The sequence below is a fragment of the Enoplosus armatus genome, chromosome 1 (assembly GCF_043641665.1).
Source record: "Enoplosus armatus isolate fEnoArm2 chromosome 1, fEnoArm2.hap1, whole genome shotgun sequence".
In the NCBI taxonomy this organism is placed as follows: Eukaryota; Metazoa; Chordata; class Actinopteri; order Centrarchiformes; family Enoplosidae; genus Enoplosus; species Enoplosus armatus.
In genome coordinates this window covers 30172534-30198444 of record NC_092180.1, presented here as the reverse complement: position 1 = coordinate 30198444, position 25911 = coordinate 30172534, and the positions used below count along the sequence as shown (strand labels likewise).

The following is a 25911-nucleotide window of genomic DNA, read 5'->3' as shown; positions in this document are numbered from 1 at the left end:
CTCCTCCTGGGGGATCCCGAGGCATTCCCTCTGGAAAAAAAAACCCCGTGAAGCCCATCTGCAACATGAGATATGTAATCCCTCCAGCGAGTCCTGGGTCTAGTCCTGGGTCTAGCCCTGTCAGTTGGATGTGTCCGGAAACCCTCCAAAAGGATCCCAGCCACCCCGAGGAGGAAACTCATTTCGGCTGTTTGCATTCGCTATCTCACTCTTTCGTTCACTACCCAAAGCTCAAGGCCGCAAGTGAGGGTTGGAACGTAGACCGACGAGTAAAGTTTTGCCTTCCGGCTCTGCTCGAGAATCGCCGCCTTAACTTAGGATGGAAAAAGCAGTCCATTACAACAATGCAAAGGGCTGCTTGGGCGTGGGATGATGTCGCCACGGGGAATGCAAGATGATCACACCGAGCAGCTACACGACACAAGCGCCGCAGACTGTGAACAACAGCCCCACATTGGCTTTCCTGCTAAAGTCTCCTTGTTATCTAACTTACAAACATGTGACCAAACAAACATTCACTGGGGGAAAAGAGCACCGCTGCTAACGTCAGTCCCGCGTCAAGTCAAGATCCTTTTATCACCACACTGCTAGGCTGGCAATGAAAAAAAACGACTTACCTTTTGTTGACCCGCGTTTTGTACGTCCAAGTCCACGTCCCTCACTGGTTCTGGCTCCGGAGACCCCGGTGTTCCCTCCCCGACCCTCTCCAGCTTGCCGCCGTCGGTGTGGACCTGAGAGGAGGATGATGAGGCTGGGGAGGAGGGAGGGATGGATGGAGTGGAGGAGGAGGAAGCGCCGCGAGGGTGCGCAGGGGAGGAGGACGGAGACGAGGCAGACGGAGGAGGAGCCACGTGGTCGCTGCAGAGACGCAGCGTCTCCTGCCGTAGCGTCTCATTCTCTGAGGCCAGCTCCTGCCGCTCCCGCCGAACGCTGGTCAGCTCCTTGGTGAGGGTGTCCAGCCGCTGCCTCAGCTGGCGAACCTCGTCACGTGCGCGGTTGCGCTCCGCACGAACCTGGGAACACCAGACACACATCAGCCCCCAAGCCTCTCGGTTTCTCTGAAGACAAGTCATGAATATAGTATATATAGTATATATATAATATAGTTTCATTTTTAAAAAAAAAGTAGCTGGCCACTGTAGTCTTTTAGCAAATGTCACTCACAACGGGAGGAAATAGTACATTTGTTGGGGACTACTTTCAGTGGCGGGTGAATTCACATTTGGTGCTCTAGTGAGTATTTGGGGCAGTAGGACGGTGTGTGTGTGGGATTGAGTCAAAATAAACTACAGTGTGTGTGTGTGTGTGTGTGTTCATGGTGATGATGGAACACCCAATGCAACATGTGTTAGTAGACTATATTCACTGTTGTTTGGGTCTTTGGTTAAATATTGAAAAGGTCAACATGCCCAGTGTCATGCTTCAAATCAGTGCACCATGTAGAAAAATATTTTCTTGTTATGTTGCTCCAAATGAGATGATGTAAACATACAGTATATCCTAATGCTCCTAATTAAATGTAAATGAAGATCATTTGTAGGAGGCAGTTAAATGTGGCAACGCTGAGGCTGACACAGCACATGAAAAAAAATCCCTCGTGCGTAAGCTCACTAGCTTTTTTTCCTGAGCTTTCAACCCCCTCACAGTCTCACAGTCTCACAGTCTCGAGCAACACTGTGAGGTGGGGTTAAAAGGAGTATTTTGTCAAGCAAGATGACGATTGCCACTATCAAAGATAGGCAGCAGCAGCAGCAGCAAGACCGTCTGTGTGGACACCACAGGCAGAGCGTAAAACGCACAAATGCTTTAATAAATGTGTGCAAGATTTTGCTGACGGGAAGGATGAAAGTGTGTGTGCACAAAAAGATGAAAACGAGGGTACGTATGAATCAGGTCCCGAGGCGTTACTATAATAATTCACAGCTTTTCAGTGTATGTTTTCTCTCCTAGCTTTCAGTAACCAGCAGCCCACCTTGCTCCACTTCTCTCTCCAGTTGGCGGTGCAGTCCGACCACCACCTCATGGTCTTCTCCATCTGGGCCGCCCTGGCCCGGGCCTCCTCCAGCTCCCTGAGCCTCAGTTCCTCCCTGCTCTCCCAGTCGGCCCCGGCTCCCTCCCCCATGGCCCCCAGGGATCCCAGCCCGAGGCCTCCCAGCCCGGGCGACAGCAGCAGCGGGGGGCTAGAGCTGGGGGTTCCTCCGGTGGGGCTGGGGGTGTGGGTGAGGCTGTCCGGGGAGCAGATCCCCCTGTCGGACCCCAGACCCAGGCTGCACAGCAGGCCGCCCCTGGCCGACTTGCCGCCCTCGGACAGGTGGGGGCTGGGGGTGTGGTTCATGACGGAGGCGGTGGTGTGGAACGAGGACGGTGAGGATGAAGGGGGTAGGGGGGGTCGTGAGCGCGGAGATTCAGGAGAGCATCGTCGTCCTCAGTCAGAGATCAGCCTGGAGACAGAAACACAGCAACAGGGAGAAGTGTAACTATAAGAAGAAAATAAAACTCAACACGTGCACGTACATCTGTTTCCCTCACGTCTCTTGGAAATTTGAGGATAAAACAATTCGAGGAAAAATCCCTCGTCTGCTTCCCGAACCTAATAAATCCAAAGGGAGGCTCGGCAGCTGGTCCACGTGACTGAGACTGAAACTACTGATCAATCAATAACGAAAATAATCATTCGCTGAGCCTAGCAGTAGCCCGACTTCTAAAGCAACAAACGATGATCAACATGAGGCACCATATGCAAAAAGGTTGCGAATAGATAAATTACAAAAAGACAAACACCACTGTATCATCATTCCAACCGGCAAATACATGCCCTTTGCTTTTTAGACCATCAACTTCTGCCTCAAATGAGCATAGATACGTTTTTAAATAGGGGAAATGAAATGGTTTAAAGCTGTTGCAATCGATATTTTCATATCATCACGATATCTGCGTGTGTTGTAAGAAGGGTTGCTTGCAGTGGTGGACCCACAATGAACCGGGTTCCCCAGGAACTCTGCAGTTCCTCTTCGCTCTACGGGGCGTTGCAGGATCTTTCCGCTCATTGTTTTGTTTTTTTTGCGGCCCGCGGTCTTACTGTTTCGGTCCAGTCTCGCGGCAGCAGCAGGCAGCTGTTTCCAGTGAAACACCCTGTACACTCTACCTGCCCTATCTTCCACTCATCTGTGCGCCCATGTGTATGTCGGTCTGAAAATGAGGCGTGGACAGGCGCATTGTTGGCGCGCTGCTATTTTTGAGGCAGCAGAAAGTGATTGCGCCATTGACCAACAAAAACCTGGTCTAAGGTCCGGCGCAGTGTTTTCCAAAATTTACAAATTCACAGAACGGGTAAAGGACTGTTACTGTGTTGCACACAGAGAGATGTAGACATCGCACCATTTCTTGTACATTCAGACATATTGCATGAGAGTAGATTGTCCATTCCGGTGTGTGCGCCGTGCGTAACAGCGCATAGACCCCCGTGTGCGCCCCAGCGGCACCGCACAGTAGAGCACCTGACATTCTCCGTGAGGGGATGGAGGCTGGGAACAGAATAAAGCCCACTGCTGTGAGGGAGAGGAAACGAAGGCTGCGCGCTGAGAGCATAAACGAATCACCCGATATCACTCCCTGTGACAAAACACCCGGAAGCGCTGATGCTCAACTCCTTACATCACCTCATTTAGGCCTGTGTTTCTCTACAGCTACGAAGAAAATGTGTTGTATTGTTTGGAAAAACCTGAGACCTGAGCCCCGGACAGCCCCGGTACAATTTAACCACTGCTTGTCACACTCACGGGGAAGCACAGCGGTGCATTTCCAGGCGTTTAAAGGGAATGGGAGCTGACACGCGTGCTTCATGCTATGCCCAAAACACATCTATAAAACTCGCGCCTTGATTGTGCACTGTTTAACTGGCAAAAGGGGAGAAGGACACGCCCTAAATGCGCCACAGATCGATCAAATAGGGCCCAGAGACTAGCTGTGAACATACAGTGAAGCAGCCGGCAGCGAAACAGCCTGCTTTATTATATCTCTATATTATCATACTCCACCAATGAGTAGATTCATAATTTAACGACGTTCATTTGCGTATTTCTTTTTAATACTTTCTAGCGTTCCAATGATCATTTGGAAGATATTCAGTATAGTATATAGTATGTTTCTTTGGTGCATGTCATGCATGCAACACATTTGTGTTCAGGAATCTGTGGCGAACGTTTGATCTCGTCTCCACTGTTAGTACCAGGTTTTGGGTTGAGAAATCCTGAAGACAAACACCATCTCCGGCTGTGGTGAAGTTGGCCTCAACTCTCTGGGCCAAGAAAAGCTCTACTCCTTCCTGTTACCCCTCCCACTGCTGCCTCCTCCCTCCCCTCCCCTCCAGAGGAGGCAGGGGAAGTTCCGGAGGAGATCTGGAACTGTGGGAACAACCCGAAGGAAAGGAAAGGAAATGAAGCAGGTTTAGTGGTGGTAAGGCTTCTTTGTTAGCTAATGCGGCCTCCACACTACAAACATACTACATGATGTTCAAGAGCACGCGCTGGGTCTGTCTTGAGCAGTGAAAGTGTGCGTTCAGGCACCACCGGAAAACAGACGGGGGTGCATCTAACCCTTGCTTGATGCACACGTTACGCTTCAAAGCAGTAGTCAGAGCTTGAGCGTCCCACAATTCCACCACAGTCCACAGTGGCACATCAGTCCAGCTGTTGATGGTAATGAGTCTACAAGCCGGTTTCAGGACAGACAGTATCAGCAGACATGACGACGTTGGAGATGGTGATATACCTGATTTGGCATGAATAGCCTGTTATTAAACACATACATGACCACGTAGTTACTCTGCCAAACATCCTGTAAAGCGACAAAGCCAAGGGTTCCCTAACCCTAACCCTTCGAATGGTTAGGTGTAGCCAGTACATTCTGAACCACTGTCGCCAAAGTGGTTGCACATGGTGGGAACTGTTGGGTCTCTGTAATAACATTATAAAGAGTCGGTCTAGACCTGCTCTATTTTGTAAAGTGTCATGAGATGACTTTTGTTGTGATTTGGCGCTTTATAAATAAAATTGAATTGAATTGAACTCTGGTGTGTGGTGAGTTCAATTACAAAGCCAGCGTCCGTCTTCCTTCCTGTTTCTGTCCGACTTGAATGCTGGGTACCGTATTTCCTCAAATAAAAGCCGGGTCTCAATTAAGGGTCGGGGGCATGGTCAGCATAAATAAATAAAGGCCGGCCCCATTTGAAGTGCTACGCTAACCGTGAAAGTCAGTTCCACAACACATTCAAAATGTTTCACAACAACAAAAAAAAAAAGCCTTTATGTGCCCCTTTCCTAGATCATATATGAGTCAAGTGCGACACGGCCAAAAAAATCTAAAAGGTAATATTCCGCTATGAAAAAGTAAACACGGAGCTGTAAAAACCCAATACTGTTCGAATGAGGCAGAAACAAAAAAGGAGGAGATCAACAGTCACTCTGACAACAGCATGAATCAAACATTTCTAACTGAGCAGCAAGAGAAACGATGGAGAAATGCCACTCTCCTTCTCTTTTCATCTCCACCCCCAATAAGCTGCATTTCAAAAAAAATCCAAATCTCATTTTCCAGTTCATCTTCCAGTCAAACATCAGGACAGTAGTTGGCAGCCACACACACACAAAAGCAAAACACAGCAGCCTAATCCCAAATCTGGGTCATCTGGGGGGTGGGGGTGAGGGGGGGGGGGGGGGGCATCAGGAGGGGCTGGGAGTTCACCACAAAAAACTGATGGGGTTTGCTTTTCAACTCAATCAAGTCCAAGGTGGCAGGGTCACGGATGGCCAACCAGAAATCAAACACTTGTAGAAATGAAATGAAAAGCACTCCTCTCAAACCACTTCTAGGAACACGCACACACACACACACACACACACACACACACACACACACAATGTTGACACATTGCTTTCAGTCAATGATGAGAAAAAGAATCCTTAATGAGGACACTTTGGCAGGGACAGACTTATTTACAAAGCACTGAACCCAGATTGCTCTCTTTGCCTATTTCTGTCTTGGCATTAAAACAATGATCCACTAGACATTTCTAGACAGAGATGCAAGTAATGCGACTTGACGGCAAACATTTCAACAGCTTTTCATCTTTTACTCTTTGACTGGTAGTTCGACTGCTTTCGCTTCACCACTATCTGCGTGTTGCCATTTTGCAAGGGCACCGCCGCCCAAGACGATTGTGATTGGTTTCAAATGAAAGCAGACAAGCCATAGTGTTTGTCCGACTGCAATCAGTGGTTATAGTTCCAACTAGTTATCAGCACTTCCAGCTAAAATGTCACCGCACGCAGTGACGCAACCTTCAACCTACACCTCAACTCCTTTCAACGCCTGCACTTCAACACTTTAAACCCTTTCAGCGATTCAACAGAAATTTCAACTGCATTAGAACTTCGACTGCAACTCTGGAACTTGTTGTCACTTTTTAGTCTAACGTTTACAAATCTTCAAAAAGAAAGCACTTTTGGTTGGGAACGCTCACTCAGAGTACGTCAGTTAACTGAGAGCCTTGAATTCTCCCCGTGAAAAGAGGATATTTCGGCCATTTTATTTAATGTTTCCACCACATTCAAAACAAAACACCACCCGAAGGGAAAGGCCTTGATACCATGGAAACAAGATGTCTAACGTAATATATTTTATATGTTCATATGTTCATTGTTAAGCTAACTAGATCACTACGTCTCGTCTGTTATTGCAGTGTTTGAAAATCTATTTTGGTCAGGTCTTTAAATATTTGTGCGACGACACTGACAAAGTTATAGCATATAAATGGCACGGGTGACAAATCAAAGTAAAAAGTGGGGATTCTTATCATCCTTAGTGTACCATAGACACTACAGTGCACTTCCATAGTGGAGCCACAAAGGCAGAACAACCCAAATCCTGTTGTGTGGCATTTTAGTAATTTTTTAATCTGGCGTTAAAGTGTAAATGTCAAGCTTTAGGGAAACTGGTCTGAGAGCGGATGTATAATGAAGAAAACCCTTACCCCAACTCTCAGCATGCTGAAGCTTTGAAAAGAGGTCTGGGGCAAAAAGTATCACACGTTTAGCTTGGTTAACTGAAGTAATACTTTCAAATAACTAACCAAATCGATGATTTAATGAATTATATGCAGATACGCGTCAGCTAGTATGACTGATAATGGCGGATTTAGTGGGCGAACATCTAACAATGCAGCTGTTCGTGCCTTAGTGCTGGCCAGGACAAATTGGTCATGTATGTGGGAACATTTCAGACAACACGCCACCATGACAAGAGTCTTGAATCAGTCTGTGAAATGACGTGGAGACATTTGAAACTTGTGATGACCTCTTTTAACCTCAAGTGCAGAGCGTCGGGTGGGGCAACGGGCAGGATCCGATCAGGGGTGGAACCAAGAGCAGCCACGATCAGCACATGATGTCGGCCCACTGTGCTGGCTCAACTTTTGCACACATTCCTGGTAGAAGAAAAATAAAAATGGCCTTCTTCTACTGTAGAATAGGGTTAGGGTTCAGTATGATTGAACCCTAACCCTAGGGTCTGTTGGATGAGGAGGAGACAAAACTGACAAAACTGAAAAGGACACTGACATGTATCTGACACATTTCTGTCGCCTACCAACTACACTTGCTCCAATTGCTTGAGGTCCTGATCCAGGACTATCAGTCAGTCAGCTGACGATATTGATGTCCACAGTCCATCAGGAAGGTTCTCCTGAAATAGATCATTCTCCCGCCCCGCGGGTCCTCCTGTTGAGCTATGAAAACACACAGTCCATCGACCTGAAAACAGCCAGGAGTTTACTTTGGCCAATTAACGCTTATTATTAGCTGCAGCTAAAGTCACTGGTCTGTAATGGTAAAAGTTACGACCAGAGCGGTGCTAAAAGTCACAAGCTGCTACCTGAATATTTTAAAAGGAGCAATTCAAAATTAAATCCAAAATGGAATAAGCTTGCTGCTACTTTACTAGGTTACCACTGATAAAAAAAAAAACTTTGAAAATCGCAATTGTACGTCTAAACTTTTGGACTGTCTGTCTGGACATGACATAAAATAATCTTTCAAAATATTGTGCATATAGTTCATAAATCACTGAAAGAGAAAGTAAGCGCATATCTCTCTCACACACACACACACACACACACACACACACTGTATGTTGATAAAGGCCATAGAGATTGTAAACTCCCCATATTTAGAAAAATATTGCCTCATCTTGCACCCTTTTGAAAACGGACGTCCCGCGGATCAAGGTCGATCTAAAATTAGCGTTGCGATGTTGTGCACTCGTGATGACGTCATTCTGTACGTTATGGGCAGCGCAAAACGTGAGAGTTGGCTGCTTCTCTGCAGGCTGATAGGAGAGTTCCATCCGTAATATCTTGTGTGAGTGTTAAGAAATATTTGTATATATATTCATGTTTCTACATCTAGAAATCTTTTGGGTCTTTTGGGATATGAAGCATTCGAAGATACTCCAAGAAATAAACATCACAACAGGTAAAAAATACTGACGTAGGGGTTCCGACAGCGTGAGTTCAAGGGGTTCATATATTTTGGATAATTAAACTCTCTGCAAAAAGTACGCATCAAAGCATCACATTGTTTCCATCTCGATTATGGCATATTGGACCAGGCGAGACCGGTCAACGGGGATTAAAAAAAAGCACTATAACGTTGACATTTCTCAACCAATTTAAATGACTTGTTTTTAAATTCAAAAGGTTTATGATCTATGTGGAGTCGACAGGCTGTAATCGCTGCTCGACGCTCAAGAGTGTGCATCAATGTTAGGCTTACATTAACTGAGTGTCCACGTGGTGGAAAATAATTGCCAGAGAGAATTATTAAAAACTCACGTTTGTCAAACATGGCTTTGCCTTATAAAAAACACAGGACCCCTACGGCCTGAAGTCTGTGATTACTTTTAACAAAGGCCTGATAGCATGACGCTCAACGCTTGTGGTTTCAAATAGGTGCCCACTGCCTTCGATAGGAGGGTTAGTCATTTTTGCAGGAACTTCTTAGGAAGACGGGAACCAAAACTGGGTCAGTTCCAAACCTCATATACTTAATAAAAGGTAGAAGTGGTCCCATCAGCATCCCCAGCAGGTGATTAAAACTGCCCAGAGCATCGTGGGTGCCCACCTACCCAGCTTCAGTGACGCCTGCACAGAGCACAAAGGCCACTGGAAGACAAAACCCACCCCCGCCACAGCCCGTTCACCCTGCTGCCGTACCGCCAGACTGCAGAGCAGCTTCTTTCCTTCTTTCCAGAGACTCCTCAATTCATCCTCCGCACTCCACCATAAATAATAGTTCTTTTTTGTTGTGTGTGTGTGGCATGAATTTAATGATAAATAAATGAACCTTGAAGCTTATCAGGGGCAACTAAATGAACTGTACAAACACAGGAGATGGTAATGGAGTGGTTCTATTGACAGGGTTTACCCCCGTGGTCACACACACACACACACACACACCTAATTTACAGCGAGTTCCTCAGCCAGGGAGCTACAGGTGATGGGAGGAGAGTAGAGGGAGAGTGTGTTAGCATGTTTGGGCGTCTAGCTGACAGGACTGAGCACCCATAGATCCATATACATCCAGGTAGGAATGTGTAAAACATTGTGTCATTCAATGTTAGCCGCCTGCACTAACTCGCACTAACTTGCGCCATCCGTTGCAGTATTCTCCGGAAAAACAACCGGGGGGGGGGGGGGGGCAAACTATTCTGTGAAGAAGTAAGAAGTCCAAACGCGGCTGCTCGCTCTGCTGTACGGCTCCTCGGTGCCCAGTTAGACCTGCGCTTCTATTCATGGACACGCTTTGCAAAGAAAGAAGTATTGGGTACCACAAATATACAAGTATATACCCCGTAAACTATTTGATTGTGCTGAATAAAAGGGATGACAACTTTTTAATGACGGGTTCACGCTATTTCGAGTCAGTCGTAAAAACAAGCTGAAAAAGTTGGTGGTTGCTGCAAATCTTCCTCCCGTCTGTGCTGGCACCCGAAGAGATCCCCTCTTGAAGTGATCCCAATGTAGGAGACGGGGGACAAAATCCACAGTCCTCGTTCTGTGCAAAAATGTTTAAAAAAAAATCTAAATAAATGCATATTTCAATGGATCAGTAATTTTTCTAAAACAAATCCGATCCTTTGTCTGCTGAACTCTGTGTTGTCCACCTCAGCCCGATTTGCGTTTAGCCATAAAATGACACACGTTGCCGGCATCAGGTCACGCCAGTCAATAACTGCTGTTAATTCCTTGAGTGACTTGACGAGAAGATGAACGTGTCCGTTGTCTGGTTATAGTGCTCCCTGCAGCCGGTGTCTGCGCTCAGCCGAAGATCCCCCTGTGAGGGAAGGAGCTCCACTCTTGTAACACCGGAGACGCCTTCTCTCAAGCCGATCGCGTCACGTCAGTTTCAGGAGTCACGTCCTCCCAGTTATTCAGAATCTTCAGTATTGGGATCAAGCAGCTCATAAAAAAAATAAGCGGCGTCAGATTGTGTAGTCTGCAGCTGTTATTTCAATGTGTCAGATGCATAGTTAATCGGAATTTCAGGAAAGTAAAGCCTATATTAAATGGCCCAAAGTACTTGATTTCTTACCTCCGTCGCCTCTGTGAGCTCAGATATTTCAGCTGGAGAGAAATCACCAAAGCTTTTACGCTTGCAGTCCAAACAGTATTTTCTTCTCTCTCCTTGTCCTTCCCTGCTACTTCCCTTTTCCCTCTTCCACTGTCCTTCTGTCTCACAGTTTGCCTCTTTCTCCCATTCTTGTCCCAACCTCCATGTGAACCCCGCCCTATGTCATCACAGGGCCCATAAAATGCACCGCCAGCCAGGCGGTCAAGCTGCGGGGTAATAAACCCTTTGACAGAACATCTGCCCTCGCTGGCCATATGCTCTACAGCCCGAAGTCTGACTAATGTTCGACTCCATCTCTCTATACATTCACGTCACAGACAAACCATCAGGCCACACTTGACCCCACCACACACACACACACACCACTATTTATTTCACTTGTCAATGCAAATGTCCGCTTATCTTGTTGAAGGGGTCATGACCAACACAGAAACACACACACACACACACACACACACACACACAACATTTCTGTGTGTGTGTGTGTTTTGCAGTTAGTCACTCTTCTCTCGAAATGAGAACCAGCTCTGGAGAACTCTCTGGCTCAGAGGGCCACTGCCAGCCCACACCGAAATACCTCAACGGCTACTGGATGGGTCGGCGCGAGATATGGACGAACATTCGTGGTCCCCGGAGGATGAATCCCATCGACTTTGGTGATGGCGCCAAACAACACTTTATTCACCACATATTTCAGCTACTGTATCTTGCCTTCACAAAGGGTGGTGTCTGAGGCTCTCTCCAGTTTCCTTATATGCAGGTCAGACTGAATTTCTAAGTGTTTTACTTCCCCCATTGGTCGTCAGCAATCCTGAATTACACCCTCAGGAGCACGCACCCTTCTGCCGTCTTGGTCAAACTTGGTCAGAAAGTTTCACGACACTGTGCTCCCAACTCCCGAATCCTCAACTGTATTGCGTATAACTGTCAAAAGAACACACACACACACACAAAAAAACAAAACAAATGAAAGGGATCTTTCCTAACCTTAAATCTTAAATGTGTATTAACTGAGATATGATGGTACTGATGCTCTGAGCAATTCACCTTTAGGAGCCGCGAGACCTCGACACGGTTCTGACACCGATCTGACCGAGCCGATCAACACACAGTTACCTCTATGGCGCGGGTTTGAGGCAGTCCACGAAATGACTGAACACGTGAATCACAAAGACGTGGTCAGGACAATAAGTCAACGTGTCAGAAGTCTTAACTCTGCCATTCATCCCGGAATCAATTCAGGGAATTCATTCATTCATTCATTCAGGGATTACAAGTGCACGGATGAATCTGACATTTCCTGTGTCGAACTGGAAAACCTTCGCAGGTGAGTAACACAGGACCGACATTCCCTTTGATATAGGCCTCCAGAACGAAGCTTCGAGAGAGCCGTCCCATTTCACTGAAAAAGGGCTGACAGTACGATTCTCCGGCTCTAATGCAAGCCTAATCATTCCAGCTTTGGCTCCAACCTCTTTCCTTTCCAAGTCGGAAGACTTCTTGAAACAGAGCCAGTGGGAGATTTCCAAACATCAAAGCAGAGTTGGAGAACCCCCCACCCCCCAACTATAACAACTTTTCCCAGGAAGAAATCAGTAGGCTTGTACACAGTCTGCTATATGAGACTTAATTACGCAGTCGAAAGGAAAAAGAAAAAGAGATATTTTAGCTGCAACAACGTGATGAAAGATAACCGGCAGGTTTTCAATCATAACTCTCTCCCGCTGTATTTAACCCCATCTCGTCATAAATCCATACATTTTTTTTTTCTACACGGCATATTTCCACTGCTTTAACTTCATTGAGCAGTGACTGCACCATTGATGAGAGTTTCTCGCCCCCCACAGTAGTAATGCTAAAATGGTCATTTTGACACGACAAAGACACAGTTGGAAAACTTAAATGCAGTTTGTTACAGTGCAATAGAATATGTTGCTGGCAAAAAAGGGTTAACTTTTGCAGCAATGCAATGCGGTGTGACCTGGCAATACATGGTGTTGGCCAATCAAATGCAAGTAGACGCACATTCCTGGTAGATTAGTAGTTTAAACACACCTTTTACCTCGTAACGGTCCAGATGGATGATGAAGTGACTGTTGTGGTGAAGTTTTGAAAAATCTTTTCTCATAGCATTATGTACAGCTGAGCAGTGACACTATGTGGCCCACTTTAAACCCCCCCCCCCAATCCAGAAGGTGACGGTAATGCACTTAAAGGCAGTTTGCCAACTGCCTCTAAACAACAAAAGAGAAGAAGAAGAAGAAGAAGAAGTTTAACCCCTGACCTGGGCCTTGTCCTCCATTTCCAAGCCAGACGATAAAAGGTAAACTACGTTCTTCTTCAGGTTGTGTTTCTCCAACAGTTGAATTCATCTCAACTTTTCTTTCCCACTTTGCTGGCAGTGGTAGTAAAGTCTGACCTTTCTAGAGAGGGGACATAAGTTTGCCAACACTCTTTGTCTGAAGCATAGACTGTATGTAAAGATGGACGACAAGACAGCTCCACAAAAGTGAAACCGAAACATCTCGATCGCCCCCTGGTGGCTGGCTGCAGTAAACCCTGCCCCCTCCATGTGAGCAGATGGGACATGGGCCAAACTAAAGACGGTTTCCCAAAGATGGTTTCTGTCATTTCAGGTCGTTCTTATCATGCTGTTTGTTCAAGTGCTCCTTTTTCTGATACGTTTGGTTTCAATGAGTTGTTTGATGCTATAAAAACAGGGTGAGACGCCATGATTGACAGCTGAGACTGACTGTGGTCAGTGCTCACGGTTGGGTCGGGTGGGTGTATGGGCGGGACCTCGTACCGCACATTAGGTTTTCAATAAGGTAATATCCAAGAGTCTACAGCCATTTGAGCTAAATGCTAATGTCAGCACGCTAACAGCATGCTCATTGATGCTCAATGACTGTACGTTGAGCACTGTCACCATCATTGTGCGTGTAGCATTTAGCGTGTTAGCATGCTAACAAGCACAAAGTACAGCTGAGCCTGCTGGAAATGTCATCAGTGTTGCAGGTATTTAGTCATAAACCAAACTGTGTGGGTTTTTTTTTTTTTTTTTACCTATTGGATGTGCTAGAGGAAAACTCAGGGAATCACCAGTCACCAGTTGGCTTCATCCGCTTCTCCGGCATGGCTAGCTGCCCAAAACATTATATGCCGTCCATCCAACCATTGTCGAGATATTTCGGCCTGGGCCGAAGTGGTGGACGGCCGACTGACTGGCCGACATTGCCGTCACTATGACTACAATTTGTAAGAGCTCAATAATCAAAGCAGTTAAGCGCTCAATCCAATCATTTCTAGCTTTTGTTTTTCGGGTTGAGGCATTGGTGTCAATGTGTGACAGCAGCCCAGGAATGGTAACCATACCAAGCAACAACATAATGGAGAGCATGGAGTGTTGTGTTTGGTCAAGTATTATTACGTCTATCAATCACATGAGCTGTTATTTACCCAGGGTGGGGGGGTTACCCTAACCCACAGCAAACAGCAAAGTCGGCCTGCCTTTTGGAAAAGCTGCTCTTCACGACCTTATCGATGGTATCCGGGACCCAAACGTTTAACCCGATTCCAAAGGTTTGAGTTTGTACGACTCATTTTGGTTTGATACAGTTTCGCTGTGTTGAATTGTGATTAAAAAATTCGCTCACATTCTGTGCAAAAATATCAAACAAGAGAACTTCATCTCCCATGGGGCCCCAGGTGTTATTGCAGCGAGAGGCTCCACTGTAGAAAATTATACAGAACATTCCTGAACCATGACTCTCCCACTCTCTCTCTCTCTCTCTCTCTTTCTCTCTCTCACACACACACACACACACACACACACACAGATCATGTGGTTCCACACAGCATACGCCCTACATGCCAATAGAAACGCACGCCAACTCCAACATGCACTGTATTGAGCAGCAAATGCTACAAAGCTAATCTACAAACTCAGAGTCAAAGGCAGCAAACGTGAGCTTCAAGGACAGAGTCAAAACGGAAAAGCTGTCTGACTGCAACTTTTTATACATAAGAGCAGGGGGCAGAGAAAGCAAGAGTGTGTGTGTGTGTGTGTGTGTGTGTGTGTCAGTGTCCAGCTCAGCACAGGCTGGTGGTGCAGTATCACATTGCCATCATTTATTCAGGGGGGAGCGAGGAACAGATGGATGGAGGTGATGTCAGGTGATGGAGCCTACAAGACAAGACAAGACAAAAGAGCTGCACTTGCCCAGGATTGGATGCCATCATCGTAAACATCTGTTTACACTACGTTTAAGATGACAGATCTCAGCTTTGGCTGACCAACAAAAACCCAAAGATGGTCTTCTATGATAATAAATTAAACATGCAAACAATAATAAAACATGCAAATATCAAAATCCTTGCCGATTCTTTTTCTTCTGATTTCTACCAGTCCAGTGTTTGGAGGACAATCGCCTCATTGTCACCTTCATCATCATCATCATCATCATCATCATCATGTAAGGTTATTGACGCATTTTTCAACATGCCTCAGTTGTTGAGAAAGCAGGGCACTTCTGCAGGGCACGATAGCTTCAAAGCTCCACTCCAAAAGGCTGCGCGGGGTTCTGCATAATGCGTGCAATTAGGTAAACAGACGGAGGACGCGGCGCTCTTTCTGTTTCAATGCAGACGCTGCTGAGGTGAAGGCGATGACGAAATTCCGGGGGCAGAGATGGAAAGAGATATCAAGGCAGGGCGGAGAGGAGAAGAAAAAAGATGAAAGACCGAGGAGGAGGTTCCACCTTCGCAATAAAACTTCCCATGTTCCACATTCACTGCCAAAATGGCAAAGGCTTACTGGCAGTCAAACTGTACCTCAGTCTCTGCTTTGCATGCTTAGTGCAGGATTAAAGCAGCACTAATCAATATTTCTATATCAACATTGGGTCAGAATCCTCCACAGGTGTGAAAGTGGGTTGAGATCTGACTGTAAAGTGATTCCGTCACGGTGTTGGCTGGAGGCGAACACGAATCACCTCAGAGCAGCAGGCTCCATGACCTCCCGAGAGCATCGTGTTGCTGTGTAGTTGGGTCAAACAGCTCAAAGACGACTATGGTTGAACGCGATAAGACGAAAGGATTTGGACCGAGGCCACACTTCATATCACGTGAGGTAAAAATAAATTGATGTAGGTATGGATAATGTTACGTGTCTGAAGGTTTGTCACGCCCACCTCATCAGAAATCGGGGGAACTCCGAGGAAAAGGTGATTTTTGACTTTGTTAGCTAGTTGTACGGCCTGAGACAAAACTTGAACTTTTAATTCTGGGACTCCACTAGAGCAGCTTTGCATGAGTCACAGTTGAAAAAAGTCCTTATGTATCTTCTCCTGGCCCTCTCTGCAGCCCCTCAGTCCCCCCCCCCCTGTTTGAAACAAGCCGTTTCAGACAAACTGAACAACCTCCAAACACTTGAAGAGTAGTTCCTGAGCAGAGCGCTCCAATAACTCAGACAGACTGAGCGGGTGGATGAGCGCCCCTGTACTTGGTGGGTGATGCTGGGCCTGGAGCAGATGGCCTGCTGGGGGCATGGCTGAGACTGTATAGTTGTGACATCACAACCTTACGGAAGTCCTGACGGGCCGTTTAAAGGGACAGTGTCTTAATACGGTTTGATTTCTCTGTGGACTGAGCGTTTTGATGCTTTCACAGTATTTATACAGCAACCAGACCTGCTTTATAATCAGACATGGACATCTCACTTTCTACAATATGGGACCTTTAACAGTGCAGGTGTCTGTGGATGAGACAAACAGCCAAACTGTGCCCCGGCTGGGGTTGTAACCACAAGGCCTGGTTGAGGAGCTTTGGGGATCTGGTCTCGTACTGTCTGAGTAGCCTTAGATGACTAGGAATTTGTCTGGCTCTAATCTTTTCACACAAGGAAGCAGAGTTCACAGCCTGTGTGACACAAAGCTCAGTGGGCAGCCTGGCACAGAGGGATAGAGGGGGTTAACAGACCCTGATGGTGATCAAACCACTTTTTAAATGCAAGCAAATCAGCCAAACAAGCTTACACTGCAACACACAGACACATGGGAGCTTATGCAGTGACTTAAAGAACTTCAAAAAGGGTGTGTGAAGGCACTAATCCACCCCCACCCCCCCGCCACACACACACACACACACACACACACACACACACACACACACACACACACACACACACACACGCTGATGTTCAAATGCAAATATTTTCTGAATTCAGTGATTTAGCATTTTTAATTTTAAGCCACACAGAAGGTTTACAGTGGGTTGAGTTTAATATCTCTTAAGGCTGCAAACACATAACGCCTCCTGTCATGTTGAGTGTGTAAAAGACCCAATCATTTACACACTGCTTTAAAACGGTGAATTAAGCGTTCAGGAGGGTGAGACAGAAAGGTCAGGCCTGAGCAGCAGCAGCACCACCACCACCACCACAGGACAACACATCCTGTCTTTCACATCACATCCTCTAAATACGATTCGAGCTGGATTTGAATCCGACCCCCTCCACCTTTAATGCATGCACGAACACTGAAATCGGACTTCGTTCCACCAAAATGCAGTAGTAGTAAAGTGAACGCCTCATGCTGCTTTTAGGTTTTTAGGTTACGATTCAACCGGAGTGACTCCACGGCCCGGACGCGCGCGCTAATGCTTCTCCTTGCTCTTCATTCTTTAACACAATATTACTGTCTGGAAAGCTGTCTCCGTGACCTGTCTAGTTAATACACTGGGAAGCATTTACATTCTATTTGTGGGAGAAAACAGAGCTCACGTGTGAAGAACTCAGGCCACCACTAGGATGCTGATTTAAGCCTTTCTATTTGGCAGCTTCTAGTTCTGGGGAACCTGAATGCAACGCATTAAATATTCTCTGTTATGGCTCGACATGGCTGCAAACTGTGCAGAGAAATGTTTTCCGTGTACATATTTTTTACCAGGGTTTTTACCAATCTGTTCAAGGCTACCTGCCTGTGTGGAATTTATTGAGATCATTTTCGTGTACATAGGCTCTACTTGGGCAGTCCGCCCAGGTAGATTTAAAAAAAAACAAAAAAAAAACAGACGTCCAGACTCAGCCCCATGGAAAAAAATTCTAGTCTAGGGTTAGGGTTAGTGTTACCCAGGTCGTTTTGGCAGTACACCAGTTGTTGTCTATCAGCTGTAGCAACCATAGTAGCGACCGTTTCCTGGATAGTTGGTTAACAATAATTCATATTTAGGGATGCTCCAACTGACAAGACAATTATTTGGTGGTCTAGAGGTTTGGGGAAAACTGTATGCCATGTCTGTCCAGACTAATATCTGTAGTGAAGACTTTGGAAGGAATTGAATACAGTGTATAGTGTATTTTCTGGCTAATATGGAAGCATACTGATGATACATACGTATGATTCCAGTGAATATACATTGTTGAACTGATCAATGAAGGATTATCTCAGATGTGTTGGCTGGACAGGTACGTATGTACTTGATCACTGTGTGAAGATGGATCCTTACAGAGTATAGCTACACAAAGTGTTCCGTTTTCTCCTGGCATTTTTAGATGGGAAGCCTGTTTACTCATTGTGTCAACGTGTGTGTGTGAAATCTATCGTGAGGTCACAATGACCTTTGACCTTTGCGTCAAAAGTGTCACCTATTCAGCCAATGAAAGTGTTGGCATCTATTGCGGCTGCCCAGTCTCGACCACACGTGAATCCGCCCAACCGACACTGGATGTTTTGGGGCTCATATTTGGGAGTGACAGAAATCAATAAAGCTGACAGAGAAGTTATATTCTAAACAAGTGGCTTTTTCATCCCGTTTTGCGTTGTCCGGCAAAAAAAAAAAAAGACCCTGGCTCAGCTGTTGCTGCAGCTATTTTGAGAATCGGTTAATTGTTCAAGACGTTTGTCAAGCTGAAATGCCAAACATTTGACAGTTCCCGCTTCTAAATTGCGAGTATTTGATGCTTTTCCTTCTCTTACATTATAGTAAACTGAAGATCTTGGGAGTTTTGGACTGTCCCGTCAGAAAAAACAGGACACTTGTTGACAATATCGTCTTGAACTCAAGAAAAAATTGTGATTTCAGGTTTTACAGACCGAACGATTGGTTGAGAATATAAATCGCCAGATGAATTGATAATGAAAAGAACTGTTAGTGACAGTCCAAACAGGTAGACAGGCAGGTTAGACAGGGAACAGGTGGGCAGAGGTTCAGGTCCAGGTTGAGGTTGGGGTTGGGGTTGGGGTGACAGAAGCTCGAAATCCAAAACACAAGGCAAGACAGCAGCGTAGCGACTAGGACGAACCGACAAGGAGGGAGTGGAAGAGGAAGTAGACAAAGTTGAGGAGGTGGGCGGGGGGGCGGTCAGGTGATGGTTAAAGAAGGGAAAGTCTGAGGGCACCTGGTGGATGGAAGGAAAATGGCAATGAAGGGGCCTGGGGAGACAGACTGACAGCTGCAGTCTTGAAATGAACATGTGTGTCGATGCACTAAATACTTGCAATACTTTGGGCACGACATCGAATATCAGCTCCAATTACGAGCAAAGAAAACAGAATTAGGTTATAAAAGATCTGTCCCTTTGTGTTCAGACTAGTCAACCAAAACTAGGCCCACAAAACAGGATGGCTGTGCCGCAACCCCCCCCCCCCCCAACTGTCGGTAACTCCTCCCAGCACGGCCATCTGCTGCTCCTATTCTCTGCATCTGGAGGACAGATCACCTACAGCCGACCAGAAGTGGCCAATGACGTCATCTGGTGGTTCCACTCAAACAGGAAGGCTGTGTGTGTTTGTGTGTGTGTGTGTGTGTGTGTGTGTTACAGGCTAACTTATGGCTTCTTCCCAGTTAAGGGAGCCTGGCAGGAGGGTGTGTGTGTACGCGTGTGTGCAAGAATTCAGAGGTCAGTGCTGGCTTGGGCGATGTCAGCCAATTCAAAATGTCTCACACACACACACACACACACCCACACACGCATGCAAAAAAAACACCAAAACATGCACTTGTCATAAGAACATTTACATCTACAATACATAACAAGTACACACAAAATACACACCCTAATATGCAATATCAACGCGAGTAGAAAACACACACACATACACACACTATGGGGGGGTGAAAAGACTTTACCCTGAACTTCCACTGCTTTCACCTGCAGGACTTTGAAGTGAAATGACGTGTCGCCTTTCCTTCTGACGGACAGTATTAGCATTTTCTTTTTTGAAATTCATATTTTATTTATCATATATGGGCAGGATCTGGGGCCTCCCCAGGCTTCAGCTGTGGTCACAGAGGTCTACTACTTTAATGAATGGAATTCATTTATCAACTGGACTATCTTTTTCTGTTTTAGCTGTATTGTCATTGACGTTGTTTTATTTTCTATTATCTATCTATTAAATATATATTTTTTAAAATCCATTCAGGCTTCTCTACGGACGCCTAATGCAGTCACTGCTCTGTATTGGGTTTTTTTTCCCCCCCAGAATCATCAGAATCAGAATCAGAATCAGAATCAGAGGTGCAGCGCTGTCCATAGTGCTGAAACGGAGCGGAGGAGGCAGGCAGACAGACAGACAGAGAGAAAGACAGAGAGACAGACAGACAGACAGACAGACAGTAGGGCTGTGCATCTCTCCCTTATGAGACGATCCCACGCATATCGAGATACATGGGCTACGATACATTTTAATACAGAACGATTTGGTGCAATCCGATGCGATTCTTAACGCTTGTTTAATGTAGGCGTTCTTTTTCCATTAGAAATTAAAACAAGCCTGTTCTATAAAAGCGGTATTGCTTGCCTTCAAATAGATACCGTACATTTCATAAAAGACCAGGGGATCCCGAGTGTTTCCGTCGCTCAAACAGACCGACAACAAATGTGTGCGACAAGCAACATTCAAGATGCGGCTGTGTGTTAGCCGCCTGCATGACACATATCGTCAAACAAGACTCCAAAGACTTAATCAAACAGGTGCGTTCTGATGAAAAACTAAACAACAGGCATCTACGCGGACAGCTACGTATTCTCTTCGTAACTACGACGACAACAACAACAACAACAACAGACGCATTTGGCTGAAAGTCACCAGTTAACAGGGTCCCTCGTTAAACCGATACACCTGCATAGGTTTCACCAGGCGAGTGCTGAGATGTGTCGTGCTGCTCTCGCTACTCTCGTTGACCTTTGACCTTTTTACGAGAGAGGATCAAAGCTTCAATCAACCGATTTGCGTCTTTAGAATCGGGGCCATCGACCTGTTTTAAGAGAGAGAGACAGAGAGAGAGAGACAAAGAGAGAGAGAGGGAGCTGCAGACTAATAAATAAAGAAATAATAACAATAATAATAATAACTAAGAATAAATAAAGCTTGTTTGTGATGTTTAGTTTTAACAGCGAGGATGCACGCACAGGCCAGGCGTACATACACACCATAGACTGCATATGAAGATGGATGGCATGACAGCTCCCCAAAAGTGAAGCCAAAACGTCCTGGTGGATGGCTGCAGTACAGGTCATAAACCCCCGCCCCCTCCATGTGAGCGGGTGGGACACATCAAACACATTTGGCCGATGCATGTTCATCTTTATATACAGTCTATGGTAAGAGTCACAAAAGCTGTACTAATCACACACACACACACGCACATACATACACACGTGGTAGTTTCAATAAATAATCGTCCTCCGTAACCCTTTTCACCCCCCCCCCCCCTACACACACACACACACACACACACACACATGCGCGCGCTGGTTAAAGCATTTGAAAAGCCCATAGTTCGTTTCAGTGACAGGAGACTAAAGGCATTCCTCTGCTTGCTCTAACTCAAACTCTGCTGCCATAATTACCAAGTCCTAAACAAACACAGCTAAACATAGACACACACACACACACACACACTCAAATGGAAACACGCCCCCTCCAAGAATAAAACGCTGCCTACCCTCTCACAGCTCTCTTTACTGCTTCTGTTTGCAGTTTGATAACCCTTTACGCAACCAGTCAAGAGCCTTGGGGTTTCATGATATGTGCATACTGGGTGATTACCAGTAGCTCCACTGCAGCGTGTCTGGGGGTGAACCTGTCGGCTGACTCTGAAGCAGCGCTCCTGGTGTGTGTGAGACAGCTGACATGCGTGGATTCCAAGGCAATGAGGCTTAAACGTCATCATGCAGAGGAGGTGAAGCCTCCTTGAAGGTGTGCTCCTGGGGGAGACCGAAGAGAGTGCAGGGTCTTTGTCAAAGGAACCACCTTGGCCCTGACCTGGGAGGAGTTTATGTTTGCAGTCTCGTGTCTGTTTAGTGCTTGGTGGGACTATCTAAAAATGCACTTTTCTTTCTAGTGAATTACTTGAGTCACTATCAACCTGCGAGTTTGTCAGAGGCCCCGTTCAGACCTGGTATTAGCATGTGTCCTGGGTGGTCCGATCACAAGTGGACAGCTCTAATACCAGGTGTGAATGCACCCAAGGAGGGTGCATTGTGGACGCATTGAGGTGCGATGGCTCAGCCCACATTCGGAGGTGGTCTGGGCTTCGGACGTGTCCATATTCTTTAAGCAGCGCGTATGAGAATGCGCCACATTGAAGGACCACCTACTCAACTAACATACGTACTCACTAGCTCATTAAAGTGGGAAAACAACAAGAAGGCGCCACAACAACAACGGGCAAAATCAATTCCCTCCGATTGCTCTGCCTGTATTGGGTAACTTTACTTGTTAACTGTAGCTGCCGTTAGCTAGTCGACCGCGCGGCGAGCGCTCCTCTGCCCGGACTGTGAGCTCCGAGCACCGGTGGGAAGTGTTTGTGTTTACACCGTTAGCACCAGGAGCTTTGGACCGCCGGGAGGAGGAGGTTTAATAAAGCTTTATTTAAGCTCCGCGGCCAATAGACTGCTAGCTGCACAACTAACTGAGCCAATTAGCTAGCGGCGGCTACAGTTAGGGGTCGCTTTAGCAACAAGTAGCGTTAAAGCTATCTGTCGACCAGGAAACTCCCGAGTAAATCGCGGAGCTGCGGCAGAGCAGTCGGAGGACGTCAGAGGGAAAACCAGAAAACATTTTCCTCCATGAAACATGATCAGATTTCACCAGAATCAGTGAATTAAGTTATAACGTTGTGTTTCTGTACAGTGATCAGTGAGGCCCGGCCCCCAGAAACACTCCGGCAGCATCTAACATTATCGTTTTCAAATTCAGGTTAAAGACAACAACAACAAACAGAAATGATGTTGGTGTTCATTTGCATATAGAGCGGGGAAGTGAGATCCGATCACAAGTGGTCACTGGAGACGCATGTTGATGCCAGGTGTGAACAGACGCGCTCGGAGCTGTGCACTTGTGATCGGATCGCCCAGGACGCATGTTGACACCAGGTCTGGACCCGGAGCCCCCGAGATACTGGCCACAATAAGAGCAACAGCAAAGGTGGAACCGCACTGAATCTCCGATCCAGACAGAAAATAGGAGTGATGACAGCCCTCGGTCTCATTTAGAGAGCGCGGGGCGTCCGTCCGCCACTTCTCAAGACCTTTGAGAGGCCCAACAGTCGCTGAACTGGTGAGGGGGTCGGAGAGGAAGCGAGGTGGAAGAGATTGAGAAGATCGAGGCATAAAAAAGGGCCGAGCAAGGAAACAAGGAGGAGAGAGAGCTAGGTAGAAAGGAGATGCTGAGGGGGGAAAGTAAACAGAGTGAGGGGGACTGGAATGTGTTTGAGCATCCGGAGTGACTGAGGGGACACCGACAGCCCGGCAGCTACATACCAACCAGAACAAACACGACAGCATTCTCACCACAGCGCTCACAGGGTCAAAACCTGGCCTTATAGTAAGGGAAAGACACTTCCTCCGCCTTCTGCAGGCAATGGAATCAACAGTTTGAGCTGCTCCGGTTCGGCCCGAAGTTTCAGCGGGTGGTGCGACAAGGGAGAGAGGATGTTGATATTCCACACAGGAAGGCAGACAAACAAAAGGTCTGCTGGATTGACACGGGATTGATACTTGCTGGAAAGAGGCAGGCCGAACCGTATTTCACACGGGGGGGGGGGGGGGGACACAGCAGCGTTTGACCCCCCGACAAGCGCATGCTAAAAGTCTCTCATCGTTTCAGAACCAATACTATATGAGTTTACTGTTCGTCCTGAGGGGAACATGCAAGTCGGAAACCGATCGTGTGCCAGTGGACCTTATTCCCCGAGCAGGAAACACACAGGTGGTACCAGTAACTCTAATCATGGCTGCATTCCATTTAACTGAGCCACTTGGCCATGACAGCGGGGCCCCCGTTAATGTTACCATTTCCACCTGCGCCTTTCCTGCTACGACGTGTCACAATGTCTGCCGTGAAATAGTTACTTGGCATGTTGAGATTTTACATAAAAAAAAAAAAACGTGATGGGCTTATAGAAGACAACACCCCCCTTTCAGAGGTCTATGGCTTCATCCATCCAATAGTTTTTTTATAGGAAATCACAATTCAACTCATTATGCATACATATCACAAGAACTTCTCCTGTGACAGATGGATGTATGTAATTCTTGCGTGTTTGCATCTTGTATTATTATGCTGATGTACGCTGATGGTTAACATGCTCTGTCCCCATCAAATAAATAAATCAATCAAGATACGTCAAAATATTTGTGGCACAAGAAGAAAAAGGAAGCAGTTTCTCAAACCACAGTGTGTGGAGCCAAGTTACACACACACACACACACACACACACACACACAGATCAGACATGGTGTCTGAACCAGGAGCACATGGCTCTTGTTCTTTCTTTGTTTCCATGACAACCACACACAGAAGTCACCCTTCAGTTCAGCATCTAGCGTGTGTGTGTGTGTGAGATTACAATGGATGGATACTGTTTTCAACATTCGGGGGCCAATAAGGCGGGCTGAACGGAGTCAAAGGGGGGGGGGCAGAAATGAAGAGAGAGCGGTCGCCACACCGACATAGCGGCCGGCTACAGGCAGCGAAGCAGATGGCGCCGTCTGCCGTGTGAAACCCCGGGACACGACATGCAGGGGGAGATGCAGAAATGCCCCCCCCCCCACACACAATAGCCATGAACCTCAGCGCCTTCCCACCAAATAGTCAGATTTAAAAACAATCCGCCTGCGTCCAGTCACGCTTCCGTTTGTTTCCATTATGTGGTTTTCAGTGACTCTTTGAAAGAAAAAAGTGGTCAGAGGCTAATTGAACCAGAGTGGATTTTCTCCGTCTGCGAGCGATCAGATCACCCAGGAAGCCTTCTCTTAGTCACTGCAAACATGTACATTTGCTCTGCAGCAGAGGGAGCAGGCATTTCAACAGAAACTCGCTGCAGTTTAGTTGAGCGACCGTCTTGATCTATGCCAACTCGTCAGGCCAGAGACCACCCAGAATAATGTTTCACCATGTGAAATCAAAACCAAATGCTTTTCTCTCTCTCTCTCTCTCTCTCTCTTCAGATGAGATGTCTTTGGGATCTGATGTTCGGAAGTTGCTTCACTGTTGTATCCATTTGGAGGTCTGACAAGAGCAACTGTTGAAGAAGTTACTGATCTTTTAGACAAGTCAGCCCAAACATCACAAGGCCTAAGGATTTTCTGCCAATATTTGTTCTATGCAATATCAGAAATGGTGTCAGATGCCCGTCACAACTACCTTAAGCCCAAAGTGAGGATTGTTTTGTCCGACCAACAGTCCAAAATCTAAAGGCATCCAATTTACTGTGACATATATGAAGGAGAGAAGAAAATCTCACAAGTGGAGCTGGAGCTAGTATTTGATGACTAACAGGCTGGGTATGACGTTAGCAAGCATTTAATCAAATCCACCAAATGTTTAGCTTTAAAATGAAAAGTTGAAGCCAAAGACGCTACCGTTTTTTGGGGTTTTTTTTTTTTACTGGTAACCTCCTTAATGTTCATATTAAAGTAATGGCTGGAACTTGATCCAAATACTGAAGAATCCCAATGCACAACTACGGAGCTATTATGAGCTTTATAATACTCATATGACATGAACAGAAGTGTGTCTGATACATATATATATATATATACAGTGCTTAACAAATTTATTAGACCACCACCCAGTGTAAGGTGTTTGCCACCGCTGCCCTAAATGAACAGTATTGCTGATGACCAAAATATTTGATGTTTCTGTAATGGTTAATCCACCAGTATGTGCAAGCCAAGCTCTTTAATCAAAATGATATCTTTAATGCTAAAATGTAA

The 25911-nt window shown here is 46.3% G+C and overlaps 1 protein-coding gene across 1 annotated transcript in view; it reads right to left on the bottom strand.

The window, feature by feature from the left end:
• The window catches only part of ccdc102a (coiled-coil domain containing 102A), a 51597-nt gene that overhangs the window by 24317 nt on the left and 1369 nt on the right, over window positions 1–25911 (bottom strand). Inside the window, exons 2-3 of the mRNA XM_070909279.1 lie at window positions 1973–2441; window positions 618–1013 (exon numbers count right to left, since the gene is read on the bottom strand). Coding sequence (XP_070765380.1) covers window positions 618–1013; window positions 1973–2335 — 759 coding nt within the window. The 5' untranslated portion in view covers window positions 2336–2441. The remainder of the gene's footprint in view (window positions 1–617; window positions 1014–1972; window positions 2442–25911) is intronic.